Raw genomic sequence first — 27,940 nt, forward strand, 5'->3', positions numbered from 1 at the left:
GATGGGAAGTGTAGTGCACTTGCAGCAGGCACATAAGGGGGTACTGATTTTAGGTGTTCCTGACAATGATCTATTAATGCTGGAAGTAGTGACTGTACGTCCTCCAGTTCTAGCGGCAGCACAGTGACACACAGGACTATTACACAGATTGGGCAGCTTCATAGCAGCATAGAGACATGTTATTACTGCGCAGCATATGGGAAGGGAAGAGCACATTCGCTGTCATGCACGCTGCAGTTCTCACCCCTGGGCCTATGTTCCCGCCCTGCGCCTCTGCGTCCCGACATCTTCAGTAAACTGCAGCTCCCTACTTCTTAGCTTTCCAGGACACCAGCACCTACTACAGAGTTCTCTCTCTGATTGGCTGAGCTAGCTGTTAATCTGGCGCCGGCCACATTCTACATTGGCTGTACCAGAATCCATACCACGTGACACCGAGCCTGCGCTACAGCAGAGATTGGCAACGTAGCGGTGTAAATCTGATTGGCTGGAATCTGTTGACGGGCACAGTAGACGTGCTTGCCGGTTGGCTGCTTCCTGAAGATATCGCTCTGATTGGCACACTCTGTGGCAAAGCGCTGACATTGAACGGACGTGCGATGTTGTCGTTACGGCTCCCATGCCATCAGTTTCGGGTGAGTTTTACGTGTGTTTGTTGGGACGCCTGCCCTGCTTTAATCTACTCGTTTCAATATAGCCAACATGAGCACGTTTTACACATGCTCCGCCCCTGTTATTTGCATAAAACGTTCGCAGGTGGTTCTGGGATCGCTTTTACTTTTAATACCTTACTTTATTGCACGCTCATTCTCTGGTCACTCCCGGTGCAGCACATACACCTTTTCTGTACATGCTCTGTAACAAGCTATTAAAAACAAAAAGTCTCTGTAAGTAAGAAAGTTGTGTTGCTGTCGTGACATATATACTGGCCATGCGTAGTGTGAGTACGAGCGGAAGGGAAGCTCAATGCTGAGGTTACACACTGAGTGCGTCACATGCGTGTGAGGTCACTTCCTCCGTGCCTCCGGGAAGGTCTGAGACAAGAGCCCCTCGCCGCCTTCACAGGGCGTCACCTGTCACATCGGGTGAGTGAGCCCCCAGCAACCCCACGTTGGAGTGGACGGGCCGTTACGTGGAAGTGTCTTAGCAGGAGAAGCCGGGCAGGGGTGTGATGGGAGTGGGCGGCTTACAGATTAGAGGCCCTCCTCCTCTCCATCTGCATCCCCGCCCAGCTGATGCCGACACCTCCCCGGCTCTTGGAAGCGGCTCACGGCTGGCATCGGTTAGTCCAATGGCTGAGGTGAGGCAGCAGCACGGGATGTGTGCGCGCCCCATAACCCAAGTCAGACTACTCTCCCGCCGCTCATTTTTATCATCTGTTATATTATTACAGAGTAATTATATAATATTATTACATTATAAGTCATACTAGTTGCATAGAACATGAAATAAAAGTCAGCCGAATGTCTCTATACTTATTTATTGTTCTCTACGTTGTTCAAATAAAATATACTTACTAACAAGATGGTACAAGCTGTCCCCACATTCACTTATTATTATTATTTATTTATATGGTGCCACAAGTGTTCCGCAGCGCCTTACAAAGTACATAAACAAAAAGTTGACCAGTGACTTACAGTACAGTACAATACAATGCAGGACAAGGAGATGGATAATATACATTGCTACATTAGCTAACATAACACCCACATAAGCAGCAGAGCATAAGCAACCAAGTGTTTGGTGCCCTAGTGGGAAGTAAGAAGTAGATGAAGCACAAGAGGGTAGAGGGCCCTGCTCGTAAGAGCTTACATTCTAAAAGGGAGGGGCAGACAAACAGGTGTGACACAGTTGTGTCAGACGGGGAGGAGTTATATTACTTTGCCAATATCCGCATACATGAAATACGGAGTTAGTCAGCCCTCTGTGTTTGGCATTGTAAACTTTGACGTTAAACTGTGTATTATTAGCATTTCACTCACTGTCTCATCTTACAGCAGCTGCCCCGTGGGTCTTAGCAGAGTGCCTGGCAGGCTCATGAGCAGCTCAGCACTCTAAACATTCAGACTGTGGCAGACAGCATAGTCAATCCACAATCTTTGATCTTGGCAAAGCTTAGCATATGGAGATTAAAAACAGCAGGGGAGAATGAACGCAGCCACACAGTGCCACTGCGGGCATGCCCCCTTCTGTTCAGGAACGGTATGTCCCAGTATTCCTCCCCCTGATGACAGCCCTGCTAGACATGGTCTTCAAGTTGTTTTGCAGAGTGATTTCAGGGGGTGATTCAGTTGTGGATGCAGTGACAGGGATTACGCAGATTCCAGAATATTGGGAATCTGCTCATGCAGGGCCAGCTCTAGGGGTGTTCGACCAGTGCGTTTGCACAGAGGTGCCACTGCTGTTCCACCCGTGGGTCGAAGTGGCCCGGGGGTGGTCAAATCTGGAGGTTGGAGCCGGACCCCCGGAGTGTGAATGGATGCCGCACGCATTCGCGCGGCATCCATTCACTGACGACAGACGGCTGGGGGAAGCCCAGCCAGTGACGGAGGGCTGGGCTTTACCCCCAGCCTGACTTTATTTGGAGGCGTCGCACGCCTCCAAATAATGTCACCCAGGGGGCGTGGCCTATGGAAATGAGTCCATGCCCCCAATTTTGGTTCTGCGCGTGATTACAGGGCACTATGTATCGGGCAGGCACAGGGTGCTCAGACCTCTGTAGCCGGTCCTGTGCGCATGCACCTGACCCATACTGCGCATGTGCAGTGCGGGTTGACAATACCGCACACAACCCGGCAGCAGACTGTCAGTGATTGCTTGCTCCCGTTTCTGGGCGGGGAGGGTCTGGCTATGGTCTCAGTTTCCCGTCGCCACCGTTGGTGGGGTGGAGAGGCCAAGATCTCCGTCGTCTGATGAAGATTTCCTGACCTTTTTTACACATCTGCGGGGGACGGCTTGCGTGAGGCCAAGATCTCCGTCGTCTGATGAAGATTTCCTGACCTCTTTTACACATCTGCGGGGGACGGCTTGCGTGACCCCCCACATCTGCGGGGGACGGCTTGCATGGCCGGCTGATTCTGCCATGGCCACTCAGCCGGCCGAAGGGATTGCAGATGATCTGATGCTGCGTCTTTGGATGCAGCTTAGATCAGTAGTGCATACAGGAGGCGTAACGCCTCCTGCTGCATTACCATATTACAGTTATCGCAGCTGCTAACATGTTCTGCAGTGATTTATGAAGCTCAAGTGGTTTTAGAAGCTATACTAATCTCTATTCTGTAAGTCAGTCTGCTCCTGATATACCTCATTCCACACGGTATGAAATACACCTGCCTGCACTGTCATTTACTCCCAATTTGCATCCAGGATATAGGCGAGAACAATGTAAAAAAAATGAAAGCTGCAGGTGTACTTCAGGGTGCAGTCTTCAATGCCGGGTATCCGAGCTAGTATAAAATAAATAATGATATATTTAGTGTGACTGATTAAATCATGAAATAGAAAGGTAAATATGGTAAAATACTAACCTGTATGTGGGGAGCACCTCAGCAGTACTGTAACATAAAGATTTAGCGGTGGGCAATAAGCTGTTGTTGAACTACAAATCCCATCAGTCCTTGCAACAGTTTTAGCATGGCCAAATAGCAAAACTGTGGCAGGGCATGCTGGGATGTGTAGTTTTACAACAGCTGGGGTGCCACTTATTGCCCCCCAGCATAGGCTAAATATCGTTGTAGTTCCTTGCTACCCAGTTGTATATCTGAGTGCCTGTTTATTACCGTTTACTGATTCAGATTGTTCTTGGATTATGCTGTTTTCTCCTATCGTGACCTCCGCTAGCTTTTGGATCTCCTTTGCATTCTGTCTGCCATGACTGGATTGCATTTTGACTGCTTGTCTGCTGCCAGTCCTGACCTATGACTGAGTGATTACTATTCTTACATTTAACCTAGTTAGCTAGCCTGTTCACTAACTTGCACTATTCTACGTGCTATCATGAGTTCAGCAGTATACAGCATCTAGCGCATACTTGCCTACCCTCCCGATTTGGCCGGGAGCCTCCCGAAAATCAGGTGCAGCTCCCGGCCCTCTGGGAAGGCAGGCAAGCCTCCTGGCAGCCGTTGACCCCACCTGCCCCCCTGCAATTGTATGAGAATCCCCCGCAGCGGGGGGGGGTGGTGACTCGATTCACTGCGGATTGCGTCATTTTAGCCCCGCCCCCTGCTGCACAATGCCGGAAATATCGGGATTGTGTAGCGGGGCAAAATGATGCGATTGTGTGGCCACACCCCCGCTCCGCCCACAGACACCGACCACGCCTACCAATCATGCCGAAGGGGCAGCCAGAATGTCGGCATCTGTGATCTAACGTGTCTAGTCAACACCACGTGGACTGCTTTTCAGTGGTCTGTCCGTTAAGTAACTCACTAATAAATATCCTGAGCCAATTAACCCCTATAATCTGGAGTTGAACACCCAGGGACATCTGAGTACTGGTAAGCTTTATGGGAAAGATGGCTGCTATAGGCAAAGACCTCACAAAGCAAGTATAGGGTTCTCATTATTTCTCTAAGAAAACTTATTGTTGCATTTATCATTAAACCTTCCTCGAGCCGATACTGCTTCACTAGCCACTCAGGATCCATGTGACCATGTGTGATCCAGCTCCACTTTGGAAAAACAAAAGGGTCATTCCATGGTAACTCACGTTACAAAGTGACATAGCAAATTATTTGCATAGCTATTAACAGAAAAAAATATTTATGTGAAATTCATACTATTTACTAAAAAAATAAGACCAGTCATACTTTAAAAAACTGTATACAGGAATTGTTAATTGTTTGCTATGTCACATTGTAATGTAAGTTACCATGGAATGACTTAAGAGGTATTCACATTTTGCTGTGTTACAACATGGAACTATGATGGATTTAATTGAAATGTATTTTTACTAATCAACACAAAGTACTCAGCTGGTCTGGTAAAAAATAAATGAATCTAACCTTTTGTTAAACAGGAACTAAAAAAAAATGAAAATAAGCTATTGCATCAATATTTACCCAGCCCAGGAAGGTAATACTTGGTAGAATCACATTTTACAGTAATTATAGCCTGTGAGTCTATTTAAAATAGTTAAATAATTCCAAAAATTATTACACTATAAGTACACAGGACCGTAGAGAGAGTGACCAGTCCCGGGTACTGTAGTTGGCATGGCCACACCCCCTATGGAAAAAAGGAATTAGAAAAAGTAATTATGGCACCATGTGCCCTTCAGCCAGGGACAGATCCAGGGGATGGGGTGGTGTGATCAGTGCAAATGATTTCCCCACTCCCATCATGTGCAGGCAGAGAAGACTGCTGCTGCACTCAGCAGCAACCTCCCTGTCCTCACTGCAGCAAAAGCACATATCAGTGTGGGCTGTGCACTGCTCCCGCTGACAGGTCTAAGAGGGGGGAGCAGGGGACCCTGGTACCTATCAGGCCCCTCCAGGAAGCCCAGATAATTACTATCAGCTCTCCTCTTGGTGTCTGTATTGTCTACATTGTGTCTTCAGGTCTGGTGTGTCCAAGAGGAGTAGCTTCTGATTACATTGACGGTATTCAATTAGACGCGAAAAGACGTTTTCTGCAAAAAAGTATCACAGATGACGTCATTTCGCCAGGCGGAAACTTATCTCCGTATTCAATTCCAAAGACTTTTCGCGTACACGGAAAGTCATGCAATGTAATAGGCGCAAAAGATTCACCTATGAAAGCAGGCGGAAAAAAAATGAAGAATTGGGGTGCAAACGTCTGGAAACCACTTAGCACCCTTGGGACAGCCCCCCAAAGGATAACTGCATCAAAAAATCCCTAAACAAAAAAAAGTGAGGAACACCCCAAAAATTGACTTTGAAAATGGGGTGAAAAAGTACAAAGTTGGGGTACATATATAAAAAGTAGAGAAATAGTTTACATATTAGTAAATATAAGCACAGGAGAAGGATATAGCAGAGAAGATATGTGTACCAGCTGATTGAGGTCACATTGGAAAGCATGCAAGTCTGGTTCTGAAACTGAAACGCAGATTATGGATAGCTAGTAAATGATCTATTTCATGGTACTAGCAAATTTAAAATGTTCATGACATTCAATTGTTGCGTGGGTGGCGATAATGAGCGCCCAGTTTTGCAGTTCAAATCTGCGTGCTCATTATCGCCCAATTAGACCGGGTTAAGCCGTGTAAACTGGCTAAACCCGTCTAAAGTCTTGGTTAGGGGTTTCTTGCATACTTGCCTACTCTCCCAAGACTGCCGGGAGCCTCCGGAAAATCGTGTGGCGCTCCTGGCACCCCACAAGTGTAGGCAAGTCCCCCGGAATGGCGGCCACCCTCTGCTCGCCCGCCGCGAAAGTTGTCGGTCCAGGGGTGCTATGACGCACTGAATCGCGTCATCGTAGCCCCGCCCCCTGCTTTATAATGCCAATAATATCGGTATTATAAAGTGGGGAGCAGGGCCGCAATCGTGTCAGCACACCCCCGCTCCGCCTAATTCAACCACCCCCACCATCCCTGCTGCACCAACCAGGCAGACCCCTCCCGTAGGGGGCTGCCAGAATGTTGGTAAGTATGGTTTCTTGCACATTTCTGCTCGCACCCCCCTGAGGGTGTGATCAGAAATATCGGTTCTGTTCGCTATCTCGCTCAGACGGAGCAACAATTGAATTGGTCCGTCGGGTGCCTTAAAAAAATAGCTGTCGGATAAACAATTGAATCGCCCCCACATAGCACAACTTAAGTTCAGCTTGTTCTTGTTCATTCTTTATAGAGGAAAAGTGTGCATGTATAGTTTAATTAAACAATTAAATGGCATATGAACATAGTTTCATGTAGATGTACATTACATCTCATGACTGACATACTCCATTTTGATGGTTAGTGCTTAATACAGGCCAGGCCCAGCTTGGTAAGCGAATATAGATTTTGGCGTCCTTTAGTGGATTGAACAATATTATACACAGATAAAGTTAAAGCACTATGGGCCCTATTTATCAAGGTGGCTTTTCATAAAATTATGCAGAAACGACAGTTTCTGCATGATTTTATGTATCACCGCTATGTACTAACAACCTACAGCAGGAGACTTCACAGAAATCTCCTGCAAAAAGCTAACTATTGGTGCAGATCGCAGTCCTCATTATTATCAATGGGAACTACGATCTGACCCCTATGTACCGCAGTTTGGCCCCACTAGTTAAATGGTTAACATCATCCTCAGATGGCATAAATGGAGGCATTTTCGCAGGAGAGGGATCTTACGATCCCTTTCCTGCAGCCTATGAAGAAAGTTGAAGGGCGCTATGAAGGGATATGGGGCACTATGAAGAGAGGTAAAACAGACAGCAGGCACTGGGGAATGTTACCCTGATATAAAGCAGAATTATTAGACAGAGGATAGTGTTATTATTACAATCACCCCTGCACCCACCTTGTCTATCTCCCAGACCTTCTCCTCTCAGCCATGTACCCAGCGTAATGGTAGGGTCAGCTCTGATACAGACCCATTGTTGCTGGGGAACAATGTAGACTGCCTACCTAGTGGATTGTTCCTAATTCAGATCCCATTCCTAATTGCTATTGTGCTCACTTTCTTCCTAGTGGCAATTTTAAAATACAGACATTTCCTTGTGCCTGCTGCACAGTGGAGATCACATTAATGATGGCTGATGTTTGATACAATTTTCTTGGGGCTTGAGTACAAAACAGACCCCATTCTATGGTGAATCCTTTATTATACAACCACCCACTTTCTGATAGTTAGTGTATAATATGGAGTCCATATTCCTTTGGTTAAAAGTATTGAACCTATTCTCTTGTGGCTATTGTTTAACAGTTTGTTAGTTTATAATATTTTAAGTCTTAACAATACCCATGTGTTCATCCCATTCATTCTTGAATTGTACTGCATGAGGCCCCACCAAAACAACTGAGGAACAATTCAGTTGGTGTATTGTCATTTCTGTGCAAACAATTCATCCTCATGTCACCTTTCCATCTCTGTCCCTTCAATTACTTTTGATCTATTTAAGTTTTTCTATGGTATAATCTTCTCTCCTCTAAACTCTACATGCTCAGCTGTTGAAATAATGCATGCACCGTTTTAGTAGACCTTCAATGAATTTTTATATTATAGGGGTCAATCCAATTAGGTGCGAAGGGGACGAATTGCTGTTGGAATGGCATAGAAGCAACAGCAAGGCAGTTCGCCCCCCTCATGGCCCGATCTCACCTGGGAGTCTCACATTTTTGTTCTCAGCCTATGGGACTACGTACAGATAGTGCAAGTCTGGAGGTACAATAACTGCGGCATACACCCGCACTTACTCGTGGGTGCAAGGAATTTGCTACTAATTGGATCAAGCCCGTTATGTCTTTTTGGAAATAGCTGCATACCCTCAGGAAGTTGTGTAACCTCTAGATTCTAGAACTCCAGGAGAGGTCTTACCAGTGACCCATAAAGTCACAATATAACTGGTCTCTCTCCCTGCTACTAATACTTCACTTACAGTCAAGCATTCTATTTAGATTATAAGGATATTAGAAGTCACCTCGGAGTTCCATGACCTGTATAAAGGTGCTAGACCTGCAGTCTCATACTTTATTATGATCATGGAATGCCTCTGTGAAATCACATCCTTATCACACAGTTCAAGCAGTCTGTGTATCAAAATATCTAAAAGGTTGAACTTTATGGGCTTGTATAATTTTTTTCGACATTGTTAATTATGTAACATTTGCCACTACTTATATTTATCAAACAGTGTCAGGTGGACGTCTCTTTAAAAAAAAGGTAGAGTTGCATAAGTGTTTCGTGATTCGTGTTGTGTTACAGGAATTATCAAAGCCGCGTATCCATTAGTAGATATTAATGAGCGATTGCACGATTATGACATCGTAATCGTGTAATCGCCTAATGTTGGAAACAACCAGCGATGCGCAATCCCGCTGGCCATTTCCAACATCAATCATCGGTTGAACATGCCGGTCAGTCTGCCGATAAAGACAGATTGATCGTGTTCAGGGATGATGGAGGGTGCCTACACTGAACGACTGATCGTTCAGTGTAGGCACTGCAGGGGATGGGGAACATCAGTACGATTACAGTGTCGTAATCGTACTGTCGTTATCTCTTCTGCTAGTGGATGTGCACCTTTTAAGGGTAAATTTACTAAAGTGAGAGTTTTTAGAGATGTTGCCCACATAAACCAATCAGATTCTAGCTATTATATTCTAGAGTCTGCTAGTTAAATCTTAAGTAGAATCTGTTTGGTTGCAATGGGCAATGTCTCCACTTTTAAAAACTCTCACTTTAGTAAATTTACCCCTAATATTCCCATAGTCAACAGCTCCCATGGAAGTTCTTCTGAAATACTGCTAAAATACTAAGGGTCTGATTCTGAGTCGGATACAAAGTGGCTGTATTTGTGGGAAACATGGGAGCCAGATTTACTACCTTATGCTAATTCGAGTATCCTTAGGGTATGAAGCAGGAAGCCGCACCTGTTCACAGTTTTTCTGACCACAGCTGCGTCATTTGTATTGGCACTTGCACCTGGCCTATGCTGGGTGTAATAGATCCGTCAGAAACAGGCTTCCCTTTGCTTTGCTGTACAAATGACTCAGAACAGCACAGAAATATTGTTACTCCCCCATGAGGTAAAAATTAGTAAATTGTCTTCTGCGCATGTGCAGTTTGCTTAAACTGGGTATCTGCTGCCGTATAACGGGCTACTTCCAACTCCATGTTTAATTCATTTATTTTCATACAGGCATTATGTTCAGCAGCGTCTTCAGTGCCTCAACTTGACAACTCCAAGGATTTCTTGTCTAGGGTCCCTCACCGTAACCACCCAGGTATCATACAAATGAAAAAGGCTCGCTTGCCCCAGCAGGCCCAAGATGCAGCTCAGGTTTTACTGAAAAGTAAGTGCTAAAGACATCTTATTAATATCTTCATAACAGAATTGTACACATCGCTAATGCATAATATCACTACTTGCTGCTTTTCCAACTAATGTAGCAAGTTTGGGTATTGAAATTGGCTGAATGAAAACACTGCAGACAATTAAGTAATCTTCCCAATAAATATAACAGACCAAGGGGCCTATGTATCAAAGCTGGGAGAGATAAAATTATAACAAATAAATTAGCAACCAATCAGCTCATAACTATCATTTTTTAAACACAGCCTGCAAAATGTAAATTGGAAGCTGATTGGTTAGTACTTTATCTCTCACAATTTTAGCTCCAAGCTTTGATACATAGCCCCCCAAATGTAATAGGGTGAGATTTTAGAAAATGTGAGAGAAAACTCTCACATTTTTAACTCAGGTAATGTAATAAAGTCACAGAACATGCAAACTTGCATGTTTTTCAAACTCAAAAAACTCTCAAGATTTAGGGGCCTATTCATCAACACTAAAATAACGTTTTTAAGGACATTTTCCTTAAATAACGTTATTTTGGTATTCATGTAGCCACTTAGCACAGGAGATATCACAGATATCTCCTTGCTAAGTTCCCCTGCGTTAATTTCCACACTCCCCATACATTAGTATGGGGATGTAGAAATTATGGTATTCATCAAATTCCGAAAATTATCAATTTTCGGAATTTGATGCAGTTACTATTCGCCACTGTGAGGTGGCGAATAGCAGGTGAAACTTACCTGTATCGGCGTGTGCAGGTCCCCCGACGAGTCCCTCCGGCGCTCTGCTCCGTCCTCAGGCTCCAGAGGCTGGTCGGACATGTGTGCTCCCCAGCAGAGCACAAGAAAGTTTAGAAAAAGAAAAAATTTTTTTTTTTTTTTCTAATCTGTCATGTGGTCTGCTGGGAAACCACATGACAGACCAGCAGGACAGAGCCGGAGGCTGCTGCGTGGACAGGTAAGTCGGGGGGGGGGGGGGAGGTGAGCGGAGGGGGGAGGGGGTGTGGGGGGATACGAAACTTAACGCAACCGTAGGCAGTGCTGCGCATGCGCTGGTTTTACAGATGTAACAGCGCATGCGCAGTACTGTTTCCAGATGCGATAAGTTAGTGTAGGCAGGGAAAAGTATCTATTTCTCGAAAAGCTGTCATCGCAAAAATGACAGCTTTTCGGAATAGATACTTATGGAGAGGTGGAATGATGAATTCCACTTATAATTAGCTAGAACTCCATGAGAGTTCTAAAGCTAATTATCTCCAGAGAATTTTTATGTTTAATGAATAGGCCCCTTAGGGGCATATGTATCAAAGCTTGATCTGAGATAAAATTGTGAAATATATATCACCAACCAATCAGCTCCAAAACATTCATTTCTTAAACACCAGCCAGCAAAATGTAAGTTAGAAGCTGATTGGTTGGTGATATATATATCTCACAATTTTATCTCACTTCAAACTTTGATACATTTGCCCTCAAAACTCTCATCCAGGTGTTTCCTGTATTGAAAATATAACTTCATCAATGTATTAGGGGCCTATTTATCAAAGCTTGATGAGAGATAAAATAGTGAGCGAAAAAGTACTAACCAATCATCTCCTAACTGTCATTTTTCAAACACAGCCCATAAAATGTAAGTTAGAAGCTGATTGGTCACAATTTTATCTCTGATCAAGCTTTGATACATAGGCCCCTTAGTGTTAAGAGTTTTACTGCTAAACTCTCATATTTTCTAAACTCTCACCCTATTACATTTGGCCCAACATCTCTTTTGTGTCTGAATAGGGATACACATTTTTCATTCAGTTATGGGTTGTCCAGAAATACCATGAGGCACATGTACAATTACAATTATTTATTATTAAATCAAGCTTTTGCAAATGGGCCATCCCTATTTTCTCCCAACAGAATCCAAACCCAAATGCAAACAATGGTCCTATAGGGCGCAGGTTCCCCCAATTCAGTAGTCGGTAACACTTTTTAGAAATAAAAAGTTTATTGAAGAGTCATAGTATGGCATTAATACAAACATATCTTGATTGTCTGGTACAGCATGTGATAAACTGCATGAACTTTGTTACGCGTTTCACTGGACTGCTGCATGCTTCTTTAGACAGTGTATACCTATATTTTTTATTCTGACAGTCCTATTGCTGGAATCAGAATAAATACACTTTTTATCCTTGCAGAGTGCCAGCGTATAGCTTGTTCTGTGCTGGGGATATTTAGCAGAGTGCTAAAAATCCCCAGCACAGAATAGGCTAAATGCTGGCACTTTGCAAGGATAAAAAGCTTGTTTGTATTAATGCCATACTACGAATCTTCAACACACTATTTCAAATAAGTGGTACTGACTACTCAATATGGAGAACTTGTGCCAGAAAGGACATTGGCCCTCATTCAGAGGCGGTCGCAAGAAGAGAGCGCTCTTTCTGAATGAGGGCGGCCGCTTCTTTTTTTTTTTAAGTGCGGCCTCCTGGTCGCTAGCTAAGCTGTGGGTTACCACCCACAGCTTAGCGACCGACCAGGGTGATGGTCGCGATGGTCAAGACCATCGCGACCAATGGGGCTTGCGACGAGACCCTGAGGTTGGGTCTCGGCAGCCGCAAGCCCCAGGGAGCTTCCTGCTCTGATCGAGCAGGAAACTCCCCACTGACATCACTGCTGATGTCAGTGCGGCCGCCCACAAAACGGCAAGCATTCCGTCAGGAACGCCTCCGTTTGTGTAACCGCCCCGCCTACAAAACGGGCCGAGCTGTCGATCAACATCGTAAGCCGGCCCTTTTGTAGGGAGCTCCGGAGCTTGCGCACGCGCAGTGCGGCCGCAGCGGTTGCGCAGGACCAAAACATTGAGTCGGTTGCGAGCGCTCAGCGCTTGCGACCGACTCTGAATGAGGTCCATTGTTTGCACAGGACAGAGCAGGAGAACTGCTGATTGTGTGGTTTAGAGAGTTCCTATGAAACATGTTAATAGTGCTTACCTGCATTTGTAGTGTTCACACTGCCTTTTATATGCAGGTAAATAGTGGGAATGTTGAGTTTGATACACCTTCGAGTGGTATCAAAAGCTATTTATGGTTTTTATATTTTTGTATCATGGAAATTCCATCTTGAATCACATTTACAGCATATTCTCTGTAACTGTCTTCTTTATTTGCTAGATAACATGGTGGTACAGTGGTTAGCATTGCTGATTCAAAGTACTGGGGCTATGGACTCAGGACCTGATTCAGACTCGCTCGCTAGGATACATTCGCTCGTAGCTGGCCGAATTTCGCATTGTGCGCATGCGTATGCATTGCAGTGCCTGTACGCGAACCAGTGCAAGAAATCTGGAAGCGTTCGCTCTCTGTGCATTGACAGCCCAGCAGAGTGAGTGACAGGAGAAGCCATTTGTGGGTGGTACCAGGGACAGGCCACTAGAGTGGAGTTGCGAACGCAGGCGTGCCTGAGCGTCTTATCGCCGTTTCAGAGGCGTGCATAATTAACAGGCAGCGTCATAGTACACGTCACCTGGTTAAATTTTACACTGAAGTGCTCGTAGTGATTGCGGATGGGTATAGTCAACCTCAAGTGCTGCGTTCGCTTCCAATGGTACCTGATGTACCGATGGTTGCACCTCCTGGAGATGACGTGCGCAAGTGGGCGTCTTAAGACAAGACATAGTGGGCGTGCTTATGCCTTGCCGTGCGATCACCTGCCTTGCTGGGCGTGCGCTGGATTTGCATACGCAGGGTGCGTGCGAACGCATCTAGCGAGGGGGTCTGAATTAGCTCCTCAATTCCTACTAGGGCAGCAACAATGTGAAGACTGTTCTCTAGTACACGTGTTTCCTCCCACTGCCCAAAAAGTATATTCATCTGCTAATCCACCTTGGATGAAATTGATCTGAGTGTTTGCGTGGTAGAGAATTTACACTGTAAACTTTACTTGCTGGGACTGATGTGAAAGATTTGAAAAACGTTTTCTGTAAAGCACTGTGTAATTTGGTGCTGTATAAATAAAGGTTATAGTAATTAGCTGGCTGGGCAAGCTGTCCTATAAGGTGTAACTGAAATGTTATTTGGTGGGGATTCTGCCTGACAATTGTTTTTATTTTGTATCAGTGAGCACTGTCAGACAGCTGGAAGAGAGTGTTGCCTCCCTAAATAACTACTTATGGAGTCGGAAGCGACCAGTTGAGGATAGCGAGTTGAGAGGAAGAGCCGCAGAGCTAGAAACTAAGCTTAGAGCTACCTTGCAGTTTTCAGGTAATTGTTTCTCACTCATTTATCGTAGACATAAAACAGGACTTGCTTAAGAGCAACATGAAATGAACATTGTTGGCACACACAAGGGGTCACACCTGAAATCTTTCCCAATGTTCGTACGTCTGAGGAGAACATGCACATTCCTGTGGATCTGGCGCCTATTCAGAGCCACATGCAATTGAGCTGCATCCCCACTTGTGGCGAAATGGGTGTAATTCGGTGGCAACAGGCTGCTCACTTGTAGGATAAGTTTGCCATCAGCATCCTGACAGAATTACTGGCTATTCAGAGAAAAGCGGACGTGGAGAAGAATCTCTTGCACCAGGTATGGGTCTGGTACAGCTGATAGTGATGACTGCTACTGTCACAATGGTGACTAGAGAGGGGGATGGCTGCATACAGATGTGTCCACATAGATCTAGCCTCCGTGCCCGCCGCTGACACTGTAAAGTAGCATTTCGCATGCAGTTATAGCCGCAGTCACACACAGAATATAAACATGGCGCATATCATATTTGCATCGCTTTGCAAAGAAGACGTATCTTAGGGGAAAAAGTCGCATGAAAAGACGCTCAGCGCTACTGGGTCACACAGCGCTCACGTATTATGTGTAAGGTGACTTGTGACGCACAGAGGATAGATGTATGTGGGCACATCCGTAGGTGCGGCCAACTCTGGCGAAGATCCGCGTTTATTTCCAAACCGTCATTACGGCCGCATCTGTGGTCAATTTGCATGCATCGCTGAATCAGCCTCATATCTTTCCCACATCACGGGCAAATGAAGTAGTGGGGGCTTTTTAAAATATCTTGGTACCTCATAAATGTATATGGTACTAATATCAATATTAATGAAATATATATCCCGCAGTACATGTTGGTTGTGAAGAAAGAGAGACCCGGTCACAAATATATTCTGTAGTTTTTTTGTTTGTTTTAAATCTTATCCAAAGTCCTTTCCACATTCAGGAACAAGCTTTAATACATTCTGGCCTTATACGTGTGTGAGCATGTGGTAGCGAATATAGATTGTAAGCTCCACTGGGGCAGGGACCGATGTGAATGGCCAACTATTCTCTGTAAAGCGCTGCGGAATATGTGTGCGCTATATAAATAACTGGTAGTAAATAAATAAATAATAATACTTATATTTCCCCAACAATTCATATTTGTAGATTTTTTTTTTAAAGGCCCACTACGCACAACAGACGTGGAACAAATGCACTTGTTTATTACTTTGGTGGAGTAATAGGAAAAGTAGGTAAACAAATATTTTCCTAGTCTTTCAAGTTGGTATTAAAAAAAATGACTTTATTTGAAACTAAAAAGGTGGTATTTTTAGAGTCTGCATCCATTTGCCAATGACCCAAGGTACATTAAAGAGTATGGTGATGGCAAAATGATTACTGTAGAGACTGCTTTAATGTATACAGTAGAAGGAGTGCATTCTGCCATTCGTGAATGAAGTAGGAACTCTGGTACTAAGGACTGTTTGTCAAATGTGTAGAATAGACACAGTCCTGTGCAATCACACTTACAAGCATGAACTCTAAAATAGAAAAGTGAGTTTCTCTTGCAGATTACTTATTATAACCCTTATTTCTCTTTGACAGAGCTGAACATTCACCAACAGGAAGAAAAGTTAAAAAATCGAATACTGAATACTTTGCGCAAAGATACCTATCACTGGCAGCCTTTGAAGTAAGGAGCTCTGAACTGTACAGCAAAGCAAACTCTTCTTTAAGATTAGCTTCCAAACTGAACCATAGCTTATTTCATAGTTTATTTGATGTAAATCTGATGCAAAAACAAAACTGTTCATTTGTGAAGAGACAAATGGCTAACTTTGCTAAGGGGTCTGTTTTGACCATTGGATTTAAAATATCAATCAATAATTACATTTAAATGACGCAGATACAAAAACGCCAAAACTTGGCTGCTTTGAAAACCTGCAGCTTAGTAAATGTAGCCCAAAGACTTGAAAAGGTAATACTATTGCATTTTATATCTACCCATCAGAACATTTATCAGTGTTTTGTATGGGGGCTTCACATTTACATATGGCACCTTTTTGGAGCATGCAATGTTTCTTGTAAACAGAAGTGTTCCCCTTAAGTGGGCTAAGCACAGTGAAACCTTGGATTTGTGGCTCTAGTATAAGAGTGTGGCCTGTTGTGGAAAGGTTAAATAGTATTTGAAGAGATAAGAATATCTACCTGTACAGTAACTATAAATTGTGTATGTTATTCCTAATTCATGCATTGTTAATATGTGTTTAATGCAGCTACACAAATCAGTTTGGCTTGGTGTATTTGGCCGCACGTTTTGATGGAGGATTTGCTGCTGTATCTAGAGTCCTTCAAGAGGTGAGGAAACATAAAAGCTACAGTTCAGATACATTTAACAGAGAAATCCAATCTTAGACTGGGTACACACTGACAGATATATCGCCCATTCCATTGAACAGGCGATTTATCTGTAGTGCTTTGGTGGGTTTGTACACCCGATATGTCTGTGAACGACACTGTTCACAGACTTATCTGATCCGCCCTGCAGCAGAAGCCGAAGATGATACAGTATATCTAGCAGGGGTTGCGTTCAGTATCCTGACACAGGCGTTGCCTGCTTATAATACTGATAACGGAATCCCGGTGCTGAAATCCCAAAAGTAAGTAGCGTGTGTTTGGGGGGAGGGCTAGGTTTAGGCACTAGGGGGAAGGTTAGGGTTGGGCACTTGGGTTAGGTTTAGGGTGCAGGAAGAGAGAGGTTAGTTTCAGGCACTGGGGGGGGAGGTTAAGTTCAGGCACCGGCTGGGAGGGTTAGGTTAGGGAGAGGGGGAGGGTTTGGATACCTACTGACAGGTGTCGGAATCCTAACCCTGTCGGGATGCCGACTGCCGGGATCCTAACCCTGTCGGGATGCCGGCTGCCGGGATCCCGAGCGCCGGTATCCCATACCTATCTCATCTAGCATATATACTGTATAATTTATTCTGGCTGTCTATATGGCCAACCCATCGGCAGCCTGATTTGTCTGCAGCAGAGCTCGTTGAATATGACATCCCTAGTGGGCTGTCATTTTCAGTGACTCTGCTGGCAGATATATCGCCTGAATGAATGGCAAGTGTATATGCACTTACCATGTGTGTACCCAGCCTAAGAGTGTCAGATCTCTATAAGTTTGCAATAGGCCTATTATGACTGTCTTATTACAGGCTTCTGTAAGTATTTTAACTATCTCTATCAATCTCATTTCTATGATTTAAAAGTGTTTTCTGTCGCTTGGATAGTTACTTCTCTATGTGTTCTAATGTGAGCCTCATTTAGCGATTGACATAGTTCTATTCACAGTGTGTAATAGTAGATTTGATGCAATGGGCATACTAGTAGAAATGCAGCCATATACAGAGTTACATACTGAGGTTTGCTTGTACTTTCCACTAAGACTCCAGTATTAGACATGAAATAGATGATTAGTGTGAGCTATCTGACAAGCCCAAAATATTCAGGACAGTGAAAAATTGGAAGTGCCCGATATTTACTATTTAAGAGGAAGAAGTAACATGCTGTATCTTTCCCCTCGGTGTATGCTAAGGGTGGGTGGACCAAATCTGACACAGGTTCCCATGTTCTTCCTTTTTCCCCTAAACTGTAAAACCTACTAATATACTAGTTTTTATTTTTATTTAAATGTTCCAATTTCATATTTGTTTTTTATTTAAAAATAATATATTTCCTTGTATACAGCAGTAAATTAAAATGACTAAAATTATTATTATTAATAATAATAAAAAGGTGATTGACACATGATTTGGGTATTGTCCAAAACAACAATATAGTCTCTTTCCTCATTGCCATCAATTGTAAGATAGAAATGTGATTGAATTGTAATCAGAGGGACTTCTATTCGGCATAAGGTACAGTAGAATTTAATTAGTTAAAGAATTGGAAGATGATGTTTATCTGTGTTGTATCATACAGATTAATCAACGTGTTCCTGAATTCAGGCCTCAGACACTGATGGATTTTGGTTCTGGCACTGGATCGGTTTCATGGTGAGAGCAGCCACCAGGCACTCTTTACTTAAATTTGGCAAGCTCCAGACCTTTTTTATTTTGTTTGGCTGCATTCTATGCTTTTTATGCATGATTTGATTTTGCTCAAAAGTGCTTACTGAATTTAACATCCATTGATCTGTCTGTATATACATAGAATACAAACAGACCCCATGCAGTCACATAATGTCATGATTGTTGGTGGGTATTAGAGTTTCGAGACATCCTTTACCATGGTTAGCATATTGGTTATCATTATTGCCCCATAGCTGTGAGGTCATGAGTTAAATTCCTGACCAAGGCACTATCTGTGTGTTTTATGCTCTCCCTGTGTTTGTATGAGTTCCCTTTGGGTGCACTGGCCTCCCACACAGTTAATTGGCTTCTAACCTAGGGAATATAGGGCCTGATTCAGCAAGGACAGCAATTGCAAAGCTGCACGCAGGAATCTGCACTGCACTGCTGAATTAGGCCCATAGATTTTAAGCTCTGCTGGGACAGGGACTGATGTAAATGACTAAAATATTCTCTGCAAAGCGCTGCGTAAATATGTGTGGGCTATATAAAGAACTGTTCATAAATGATGGAGCTGACAGATAGACATGGTAGTAGGGAAGTAATTTATTGTTGTTTTAGCTTTTGCCTTTCTCGCTCTCTCTTATTTATCTTATTTTCTCTATTTCTCAGGGCAGCTCATGCTGTATGGGGAAATAGTCTGAAAGAATATATGTGTATAGACGCATCTGCATCAATGAACACACTAAATGAACTGTTATTAAGAGGTTAGTGTCCATGACTAAATTATGTACTGATCTCTTATTAGCTTATTATCTATTGCATAAACATTGTTTTTGTGTGATCTTTATCTTTTGGCAGGTGGGACAGAAACGGGTCATATGCATATCTCCGGCATTCATTTTAGACAGTTTCTTCCAGTTTCCCCCAAAGTAAGTTGCTCCTATATACAAGTTCCTGCAAGTATTCTGTCTGAGAGCAATGTTTACTGTTGCTTACATACCATTTGATTTGCCTCTGTTAGCTGATTTTTGATGGAGTGTTCCCTTTCTTATGCTTTCTGCACAGTTACTTAGCATACTCATGTCCTGCCTCTCTAATTTAGTGTTTTACCACAATATATACTGTAAATATTATACTTCGGTATGCTTTTCTGCTTTTTACAGGTGCAGTACGACATTGTAGTCTCTGCATACTCTTTAAATGAGCTTCCAAGCTTTACTGAGCGTGAAAGAATTATACAAACTTTATGGAGGAAAACTGGGGGCTTCCTGGTTAGTTTGCTTTATCTTTTGTAACTTGCCACCTGTTTCTACATATGTTATTAATGATGATAATCTTTGCTTTCTCCATGTTCTTTTAGGTGCTGGTGGAAAATGGTACAGGAGAAGGCCACCAGCTTCTGATGGAGGCTCGCAATATAATCTTGAGAGTAAGCCATATGTTTTGCTTATTAACATGTGTTTTATTATTTGATAGTTTGTTGCAGTTCAGTCTTTTTGTGGCACCTTAATGTTAAGAGACTAAACAAAATAAAGCACCAAAACCACTCAACTGAGTACTTTTGAGAACGCTCTGGAATTGTATATCTGTATATCTGTATATCTGGTACACTTTCTCTAGCAGTTCAACAATTGCTTTCTTTCACACAGGGAGGTGACAAGCAAATTTGGGACCACCGGCCGCCTTGTATATTTGCTCCGGTAACAAAAATTTCTTTGCTGCTATTTGTGTATTTTAAGTGCACACATTAAGAATATTGATTCAGAGTTGTACGGTATTGCACAGTCGTAGGGAAGCGGCTGTGTAATACCAAACAACTAATAAGCTAATGCATCAGGAAGCGTCTGGTGTAAATAGACACCTCCTGACTGTCTCGCAGAAGATCTAATGCTGCGACTTAGGACCATGCTCTGAGACCATGCTCTTCAGATCTAAACGATAACTATTTAAAAAATCGTTCAATCGTTCATATCTGAAGGAAAATCTGACATATCTGTCATGCCTGAACGATGCGCGTTCCCGATGGTCAGATAACGATATCTGACATCTGATGTGTTTGCAGTCAGATTTGGACGATTCCATTCACTTTAATGCAGTCAAAAATCGTTCGTAGTTCAAATTTTTCAAATCGTTGGTCAAATCGTTCATCAAATCGTTCAGATCGTTCATCTAACACATCTGACAAATCTGACCGTGTGTATGCCCCTTAACTATTAGGCTCCTTGCTCATCTCCATAGTTCTGGTAGCTCTATTTCTAGGCAATATCATGTACATTGCAGCCATTTCAGTCAATCATTTTTTTTTTTAAATTGAATTAAAGCAATCAGTCAATTCTGACTGAATGATTTGCATCAATATTCTAAACACAGAATTGTGCTAACAGAGAATATCAACTCTAAAGCCTCATGTGTTAGTACCAAAGACTGAGATTTTCTACTCAGTGTGTTGAATCCTAATAAAGAGTGAGACTCTCCAGTGGATATTCTTCCTTTGTAATGCTATAAAACCCAGCAGGCAGTGTATTCATTTAAAGCAGTGGTTCTCAATTCTAACGCTCGACTACCCCATCAGATCATGTTTTGGGTATTTCTGTCTGTGGAAGCAGGTGGGATAATTACTGAACCGGCAAAATAGATTGCCTGTGCATGATTAAAGAAATCCAGAAAACATGACATGTTTGCGGTACTTGAAAACTGGAGTTGAGAATCATTGATTTAAAGGTTTGCAACATAAATGGTATTACCCAGAAGTCCTTTTCCTAGGTAGGAGTGGCTTATCTGCACATTGCTTCTAGGGGACTTACACACATTTTCTATATTTTCGTCACTGCTTACACTCATGTAGCCTGCAACCCCCACATGACCACTACAAACCTATCTGCCAGTAACATTTCTTACTCTGACAGTGCCCACATCAGCTGGAATGTCCCAAACTTGCTGGAAGTTCCCAGATGCCCTGTAACTTTATACAGCAATACCAACCACTGCCACTGAGCTGGGTGAGTATATTCATGTTAGTACTCTGATAAACATATTATTAGCATTTCTTTCCATTTCTTGCTAGCTTTAATCTCACAATATGTGTTCTTCTTGCTTTTTATCACAGAACCCATCGTGGCGCTGGGAGAAGTTTTCCTTCCTAATATTGTCCCGTGGTAATGTTGGTGGTAATGATGATCACTGGCCACGTGTAATTGGGCCAGTGCTGCGCAGACCACGCCATGTGCACTGTCATACATGTGGCTCTGATGGGAAACTGCATCATGATGTCATTACAACTCGGAGACATGGGAAGTAAGTTTTAAAGGGTTATGATCTAGCTGCTTGGATCCAAAGGCCACACATACAGTATTCTCACCCCTAGTTGGCTGGAATTATTGTGTGATTTCACTTATTCAGTAATACCCCATCTAGGGCAAAACAAACACTACTATTTTATTTATTAATTAGGATGAGCACAGTGGAAATAATTTATAAAGCACTGGCAACCCACACCACAAAATGCTTTGATTTTGCACAAGTGGATCTGGATGGTCTTCCCAGGACACCTCAAAATACATGCATACTCTGCACTTTAGGGAGACACCACTAAAATCCAAAGGTGGACTGTGCCGAACTACTGTATGAACATCACATCAAAGTCCATCCTCGTGCACTTTCAAATCAAAACTATTCAGTTTATCACTTAGACTGTGACTTAGTTTTATTGTCATTTAGGCTCGGATGAATCAAGGGAGATTGGCATATTTGTGCTGCCTTTGTTACATGAATGTGTAATTTATATGCAGTACTGTTTCTTACATTGCTCAGAGTGTCCCTTAAAATGCGCTTCTCTACTGAAGTGCAACATAGAGGTGCAAAACAGGTCCAATTAAAAGTATAGGATGAGACCCCAAGGCCACCAGTTTTGCAGTACTTTTGCAGAATGTACATTTCCAAGCACACAGCATGAAAAGCATCTAAAAATGTGCCATCTACACCTCTTTGGCTCATTTTAATACTCTTTTTGCTGTTTTGCGCTTTATACGTGGCTTTATCAGATTTTTGTTTACTATGCTGTCTATATTTTCTTAGGGATCTCTACCGTTGTGCAAGAACATGTGAGTGGGGAGACCGGCTGCCAGCTATAAGTTCTAATAATACCTCTGATCCTGATAATAGTGAAGAGATTCCTGCTTCATGATAACCGATACATTAAAGAACTGACCGAACAACAAGACAGCTGTTTAAACTATGGGATGTGATAAGGTTCTAAAGTTGTAAAATTATTGTTGCTGAAAACCCGCAATAGATGCAGGTGGTGACTGTGGGAATTTCCGTATACTTGCACATGAATCTTGTGATACTACATGAGAATGTGACAATGGAGGCAGACACTAAGTGCTGTATGAAATTATAAAGAACTATGGTTTGGATCTGTTTCTGCATAGCAGCTGTACATTGGTTTCTGTACTTGCTCAGTAAAAGGAAATCTTTTTGCTTCCCAATTGAAAGGAACAATACAGACATTTGACATCTGGCTCAGTATGCTGGAAGAAAAGATGAAGTGCTCCTCGTGTTTTATAGTTCAAATAATTCTATAATTAGAAGGGACAATTAGTACAAAGACAATCTAAGAAATCTGTAAACTCTGACAGGTTTTGCCTTTCATAACATTGCTGGCAAAATCACAGAATAACTGCAATTTTACAATTCCAGAGCCTCTTCCATTTCTCCCAGTGTCTATGCTCTGGTGGTGCCCAGCAGAGGTGACCACTATCCTCCCCACTTCTGTTGGGGTACTCTTTTGTTGAAGATCATTTCTAGTTTATAGATCTCCAGAGGGGCAATTTATTATATCCTGTAAGACTAGAAAGGCACACTACCACTTAGCTGTTCCTGAGCAACCCCTAATAGGACTATGCCCTAAATGTCAATGTTGTAATCTTGGTTGAAATTCAATATTTTAAGCCAGTGAAGTAAGAGGAGACTGTGGTGCAAGACACTAATATTGACAGATGTCAGAGCGTGTAACGCGCTGAGATCCAGATTTATAAAAAGTGAAAATATAATTTATTGGTGCAGATAAGTGGTAATAGCAAAAAAACATTCAATCAGTTATGATCATATACACATAATAATAATATATTTTGGTGTCCAGCATGTCCTTTAAAGTTCTCCACAAATCTGGGTGGTGGGATCCATGTCAATGTTGACTCCCAGAATTTGATAGTCAATGGGGTTATTGCTAAGCACAATACGGCATGCAAGCTCCACGTCTTACATGAATTCCATCAGAACAAAGGAGTTGCTCAATCTTCATACCCTGAATTCTCAGTATGGTTCACCCCGAAAGAACTAGATAAGAAGTCCTACCTGCCCCAGTATGCGTTGTCTGTGTTCACTCCATATTCAACTGTGTGCCTGGAACGCATATTAACAACAACATACAGTAACAAGTGACAACAGCTGCAATGTCTCACATTGAGCAAGTATGATGAGCACATCATCTCATATACCCTATCCGGGTGCCTTAACTTTTTACTTCAGAGTAATGGGCCAGAGAGTAGGCTGGATAGTTTTCTCCATTGTGCAGTCACTGTAAAATGCATGTGGGTAATACTTTCTCTGAAGCAAGGGAGCAGAGCCCTGTGTAAAACAGATCTCCTGAATGAAGACACATCATCCTAGTCAGTGAGGAATATTAAGAGCCCTTGGGGTAAATTTACTAAGAATTGCTTTGGCCCTCAATTTTAATCTGCTGAACTGCTGTCTATAGATTAAGTATAACCAATGTATTTGACCAACAGGGGATCTAGTCGACAGTCATGATGCTGACATTGTTTAAATGTCTACAAACCACTTGTTGACATTGCCAGAATGTTGACATCAGGGTTAGGCTGTAAGTGGGAAGTTTAGGGGTTTATGTTGCGGGGGGAAGTTAAGATTATGCTGCTGGGGGAGGGGGTATTTGGGTAGGTATTAAAGGGAGGGTTAAGGGTACGGATAGGGGAGGAATACTCGCTGGAACGTTGGAGTATCTGAGGTCTGACCTGGAAGATATGTCAACATTCTAACAAGGCAACATTTCATCACTGTCTACATGATGAATGTTGACATTATGACCATGTCAACGTTTTTATGTCGACATTGACTGTTGACATTTCATACCACACCCATTTTCAGTCTAAAACCCCATCGGAATACAGTACCTGTTTCTGATAGAATCCAGCGTCACTTTAAAGCACTGCATAGATCACTATGATCTGTGCAGGCTTAGTTATTAATAAGTATAGAAATGGTTAAAAAAAAATGTTGTGGGGTCTCCCACCAAATCAGTAACCAGCCCGGGTTTCTGAGCCTAGGATGGCATTGGAAAATAGGGGTAAAACATGGTGTGGGGTCCCCCAAATAATAATGTTTTTTACAGGTGGACTAAAATTCCCAGCAAGCCTGCCCGGGCATGATGGCACTTGCGTTTACAAATTTATTACAAAAAGTAGGCGTTCACAAAGAGAAATAAATGGAGACGCGCTGATTGGTCAGTTCACGGCAGTTCCACACTCTAACAGGGCATTCCCATTCATTCCTATGGAGAGTGTCCTCAAGTGACCTTTCATTTGCGACGGCTTTATAAGGAGCAGTAGTTTGTTTTTTTTTGGTTTGAATTGGGGACGAAGAGGACGAGATCCCTGACATTTTATGAATAATAATTGGTAAACGAAGGATGTTAGAAACAGTGGTTGACACAGTCTTTTGCATTTTTCTGTTCCAGGGCTAGGATGTGATTATTAGCTAATAGAGACATCGTAGTATAAAGAATCTCACCTAGTTCAGCTTTGACTCCCAGGGGTGTAAAAGCTTTGACAGTCTCCTGTTTGTATCTCCTGCCTTGTCTTTACCTATGAGAAAATTGGGAAACTGACGAAGATGGGTTGCTTCCAGCACATTAGGAGCTAGTTAATGAAGAATGTAAAGAACCTCTATCGGTTACTGCTCTAAAAGAGTTTCAAGCAGTGTTAAAGGTTTATGGCCACAGGGCAAGGAAAAACATGGCAGGTATTATGATGTATTAGCAGAAGCAAATAGATATTTCAGTGTCAAAGCTGAGAAGCTGAATAGAAGACTTAGCTTTAGACTGATTTGCAATATCATAAGTGGCCATTTGATGGCACAAAGTCTAATCGAGACTCACTGTTGGATATACAGTATAGAGTATATACAAGCTGATATTGGTATACTTGCTTTACCCTTTACAGTAATAGCATGGGTCTGTTCTATACATTCCCCTCTAGTTTCGTAGGGATATCACTTCAGGATCTTTTGTGTTATTTCAGTCTGGGTCATTTAGCATAAATAATAGGTGATTGGGAAGACTGTAAGAGTGTCATATGATAAGGCCAGTGGCCTGCTGATGTGGTCTTATGTTATAATAGCCAAGGGGTATTCAACTTGTGACTCTCCAGGTTTTGTGGTACTACACATCCCAGCATGCCCTTCCATAGTCTTTCTATTAGGGAATGTTAAAACTGTGGCAGTGCATGCTGGGATGTATAGATCCACAAAGCTGGAAGGCCGTTGGTGAATACGATTTGGTGCGAGGAAGGTCGACGTTCCCTGAAACGGGCGCGTGTCGCCCCTGTTTTCCGGATGTGGCAAAGCCAGGATCTACGTCCACAGATGCATTTTCCTTGCCTCGAAAGCCAGCCAGCCTGCATAAGCTGAGGTTTACTCAGCTGGCTGGCGCTGTCCACCATCGCAACCGGTAGTCGCGATGGTTATCCCAGCCTGCGACCTCAGTCGCAGTGTTGGGATTGCAAATGCAGGAGGGGGTATCAGACACCTCTTGCTATATTTGCAAGGACGGAATTGCAAAGATGCTTGCATGAAGCTTTGCAATTCCGTCCACTACCGAATCACCCCCTATGTTTTTTGCCTGAAGAAAATTTCTTGATGGAGTCATACTGGACTTGTTGTCACAGTGTTGTTTCCTCATTATTACACTAGGAAGTGCCCTTATTCATTTTTTGGTGCTCCTTTATACCCCTTTCACATAGCCATCAAATAACCCGGGTTATTGTACATGAACACGCAGCAACCCGGGTTACTGCGTAGTGTGAAAGGGCCTAGTTGAAATAACCCGGGTCGAGCGACCCAGCATTTCAACATGGGTAACGAGCAGGGTTGAACACAAGTTCAACTTGGTTCGCGGTGCGGTGTGAACGGGTAACCCGGGTCGAGGTGACCCAGGTCCCGCTCACTGCATAGGAAGAGCCGGCGCTTGGAGATGATCTCTTCTTCAAGCTCCGGCTCAGCAGCGATGGTGGTGACTGCCAGTCTGAAAGGGGTCTCAGGCGGCTCGCACTCGGGATCGATGCGTGTACAAATCTCGGGTGCGACCCGCTAATTGCGATGTGAAAGAGGTATAAGTAAACACAGGATGCTTGCCCTTGTGCCTTTCCAAATGTAATCATACAGATGAACTAAATGCATGTGGCACTCTAGCTATGGCATAAAGTTTACTGAAAACCTTGAAGATCAGATGCTTCAACATTAGTTTTATTGCTAAAAAGTTTATCATGGATAACAAAATATGGTTACCCTATATAGATAATTACTCACCCTAGTGTATCCTGTGTCTGCACGGTGGACCAATGGCCTGCCATGATGTCATCAGCCACTGTCTACTCCACAACCAATGGGGAAAAGTATAGCATCCACCATCATCCATTCTTGTTAAAAATAAAAATTATACAGGAATACAGATATCGTAATCATTATAGATGTACTACAAAAGCAGTTGTGCATATACTATTGCATAATAGCACATATTACCAGAGCTACAGGGTTATTTAAATATGAACACCAAACCTGTTATTAGCCTAGTGTAGCAATAAGTGTATAATACCACAGCACACTACATTCTTGTAAAAAAAAAGTCATACTACCTTCACTATGGGCCGTATTCAATTAGCCGCGAAAAGTCGGAAAGGTTTCGCCTGCCGCACTTTTCATCTACATCGTGTGTTATTCTCCGTATTCAATTCCAAAGGACGTGAAAACGCGTCCCGGCAAAACTCAAACAGACGAAAAGTGCTGTCAAAAATGGGAAAATCAGCCTGACACCCCCCAAAGGATGCACTAACATTGGGGATCAATATAGATGTCCCTGAAGCCATTTGAGGTACTTAAGTGCTGTAAATTGCCTCTAATTAGCATCTTTGCACAAGTGGTGAAGAATAGCATTAAGCAATTTTTTTTTTATTTTTTTTTTAAGAAAATAACTAGTCCTGTGAAATTTGGGGTACATGAAAATGGGTGCAAGCCTGGTTTAAAATCGCAAAAGTGAAGTTTTAAAAAATGCACATTCACCAAGCACCTGCTTCACCAAGCATCCCTTATTTGCAGACCCCCCAAAAGTCTATTTCACTAGTTTAAAAGTTTGTACCCCCACTTTGCACTTTTTTGCCCCCATTTTCAAAGTAATTTTTTGGGGTGTTCCTAATTTTTTTGGGGTGGATATTTTAATGCAGCTATGCTTTGAGGGGCTGTCCCAAGGGTGCTGAGTGGTTTCCCGACGTTTGCACCCCAAAACTGCAATTCTGCTCTTTTTTTCACCATCTATTCATAGGCAAATCTTTTTCGCCTATTACATTGCATTGCGTTTTCGCGTAC

General features: G+C 42.9%; 2 protein-coding genes and 1 pseudogene across 4 annotated transcripts in view; 2 read left to right on the forward strand and 1 right to left on the reverse strand.

Moving 5' to 3' along the window:
- Nucleotides 1-476, reverse strand: part of PARP2 (poly(ADP-ribose) polymerase 2) — a 106,697-nt gene extending 106,221 nt beyond the window's left edge. The window contains exon 1 of the mRNA XM_088469888.1: nt 245-476. Coding sequence (XP_088326014.1) covers nt 245-287 — 43 coding nt within the window. The 5' untranslated portion in view covers nt 288-476. The remainder of the gene's footprint in view (nt 1-244) is intronic.
- Nucleotides 330-24,041, forward strand: METTL17 (methyltransferase like 17). Of its 3 annotated transcripts, none has more exons than XM_088469891.1 (14): nt 330-635; nt 9,811-9,964; nt 14,072-14,215; nt 15,828-15,915; nt 16,499-16,580; nt 18,195-18,268; nt 18,956-19,050; nt 19,145-19,215; nt 19,450-19,557; nt 19,647-19,715; nt 19,936-19,986; nt 21,193-21,285; nt 21,393-21,580; nt 22,361-24,040. In XM_088469891.1, exons 1-14 carry the CDS (start codon nt 600-602, stop codon nt 22,467-22,469), a joined length of 1,362 nt encoding a protein of 453 aa, XP_088326017.1. In that variant the 5' UTR covers nt 330-599; the 3' UTR covers nt 22,470-24,040. The 3 variants fall into 3 exon arrangements, with proteins under 3 accessions (XP_088326017.1, XP_088326015.1, XP_088326016.1); XM_088469889.1 differs by lacking the exon at nt 330-635 and adding an exon at nt 8,153-8,333 and having other exon boundaries at nt 22,361-24,041; XM_088469890.1 differs by lacking the exon at nt 330-635 and adding an exon at nt 9,620-9,697 and having other exon boundaries at nt 22,361-24,041.
- LOC148526463 (Nuclear RNase P) lies at nt 950-1,364 on the forward strand (annotated as a pseudogene).
- Nucleotides 24,042-27,940: the final 3,899 nt, after the last annotated feature.

Source organism: Taudactylus pleione, unplaced genomic scaffold, assembly GCF_031769625.1.
Source record: "Taudactylus pleione unplaced genomic scaffold, aTauple2 ptg000095l, whole genome shotgun sequence".
NCBI classification, from domain to species: domain Eukaryota; kingdom Metazoa; phylum Chordata; class Amphibia; order Anura; family Myobatrachidae; genus Taudactylus; species Taudactylus pleione.

Excerpts from the sequence above, each read along its gene's own strand:
- METTL17 (XM_088469889.1), top strand. The coding sequence starts at position 8,256 with ATGGCCCGATCTCACCTGGGAGTCTCACATTTTTGTTCTCAGCCTATG. Across the intron at positions 15,916-16,498 it reads TATCACTGGCAGCCTTTGAA|CTACACAAATCAGTTTGGCT; the intron begins GTAAGGAGCTCT and ends TGTTTAATGCAG. Across the intron at positions 19,987-21,192 it reads CGCCTTGTATATTTGCTCCG|TGCCCACATCAGCTGGAATG; the intron begins GTAACAAAAATT and ends TTACTCTGACAG.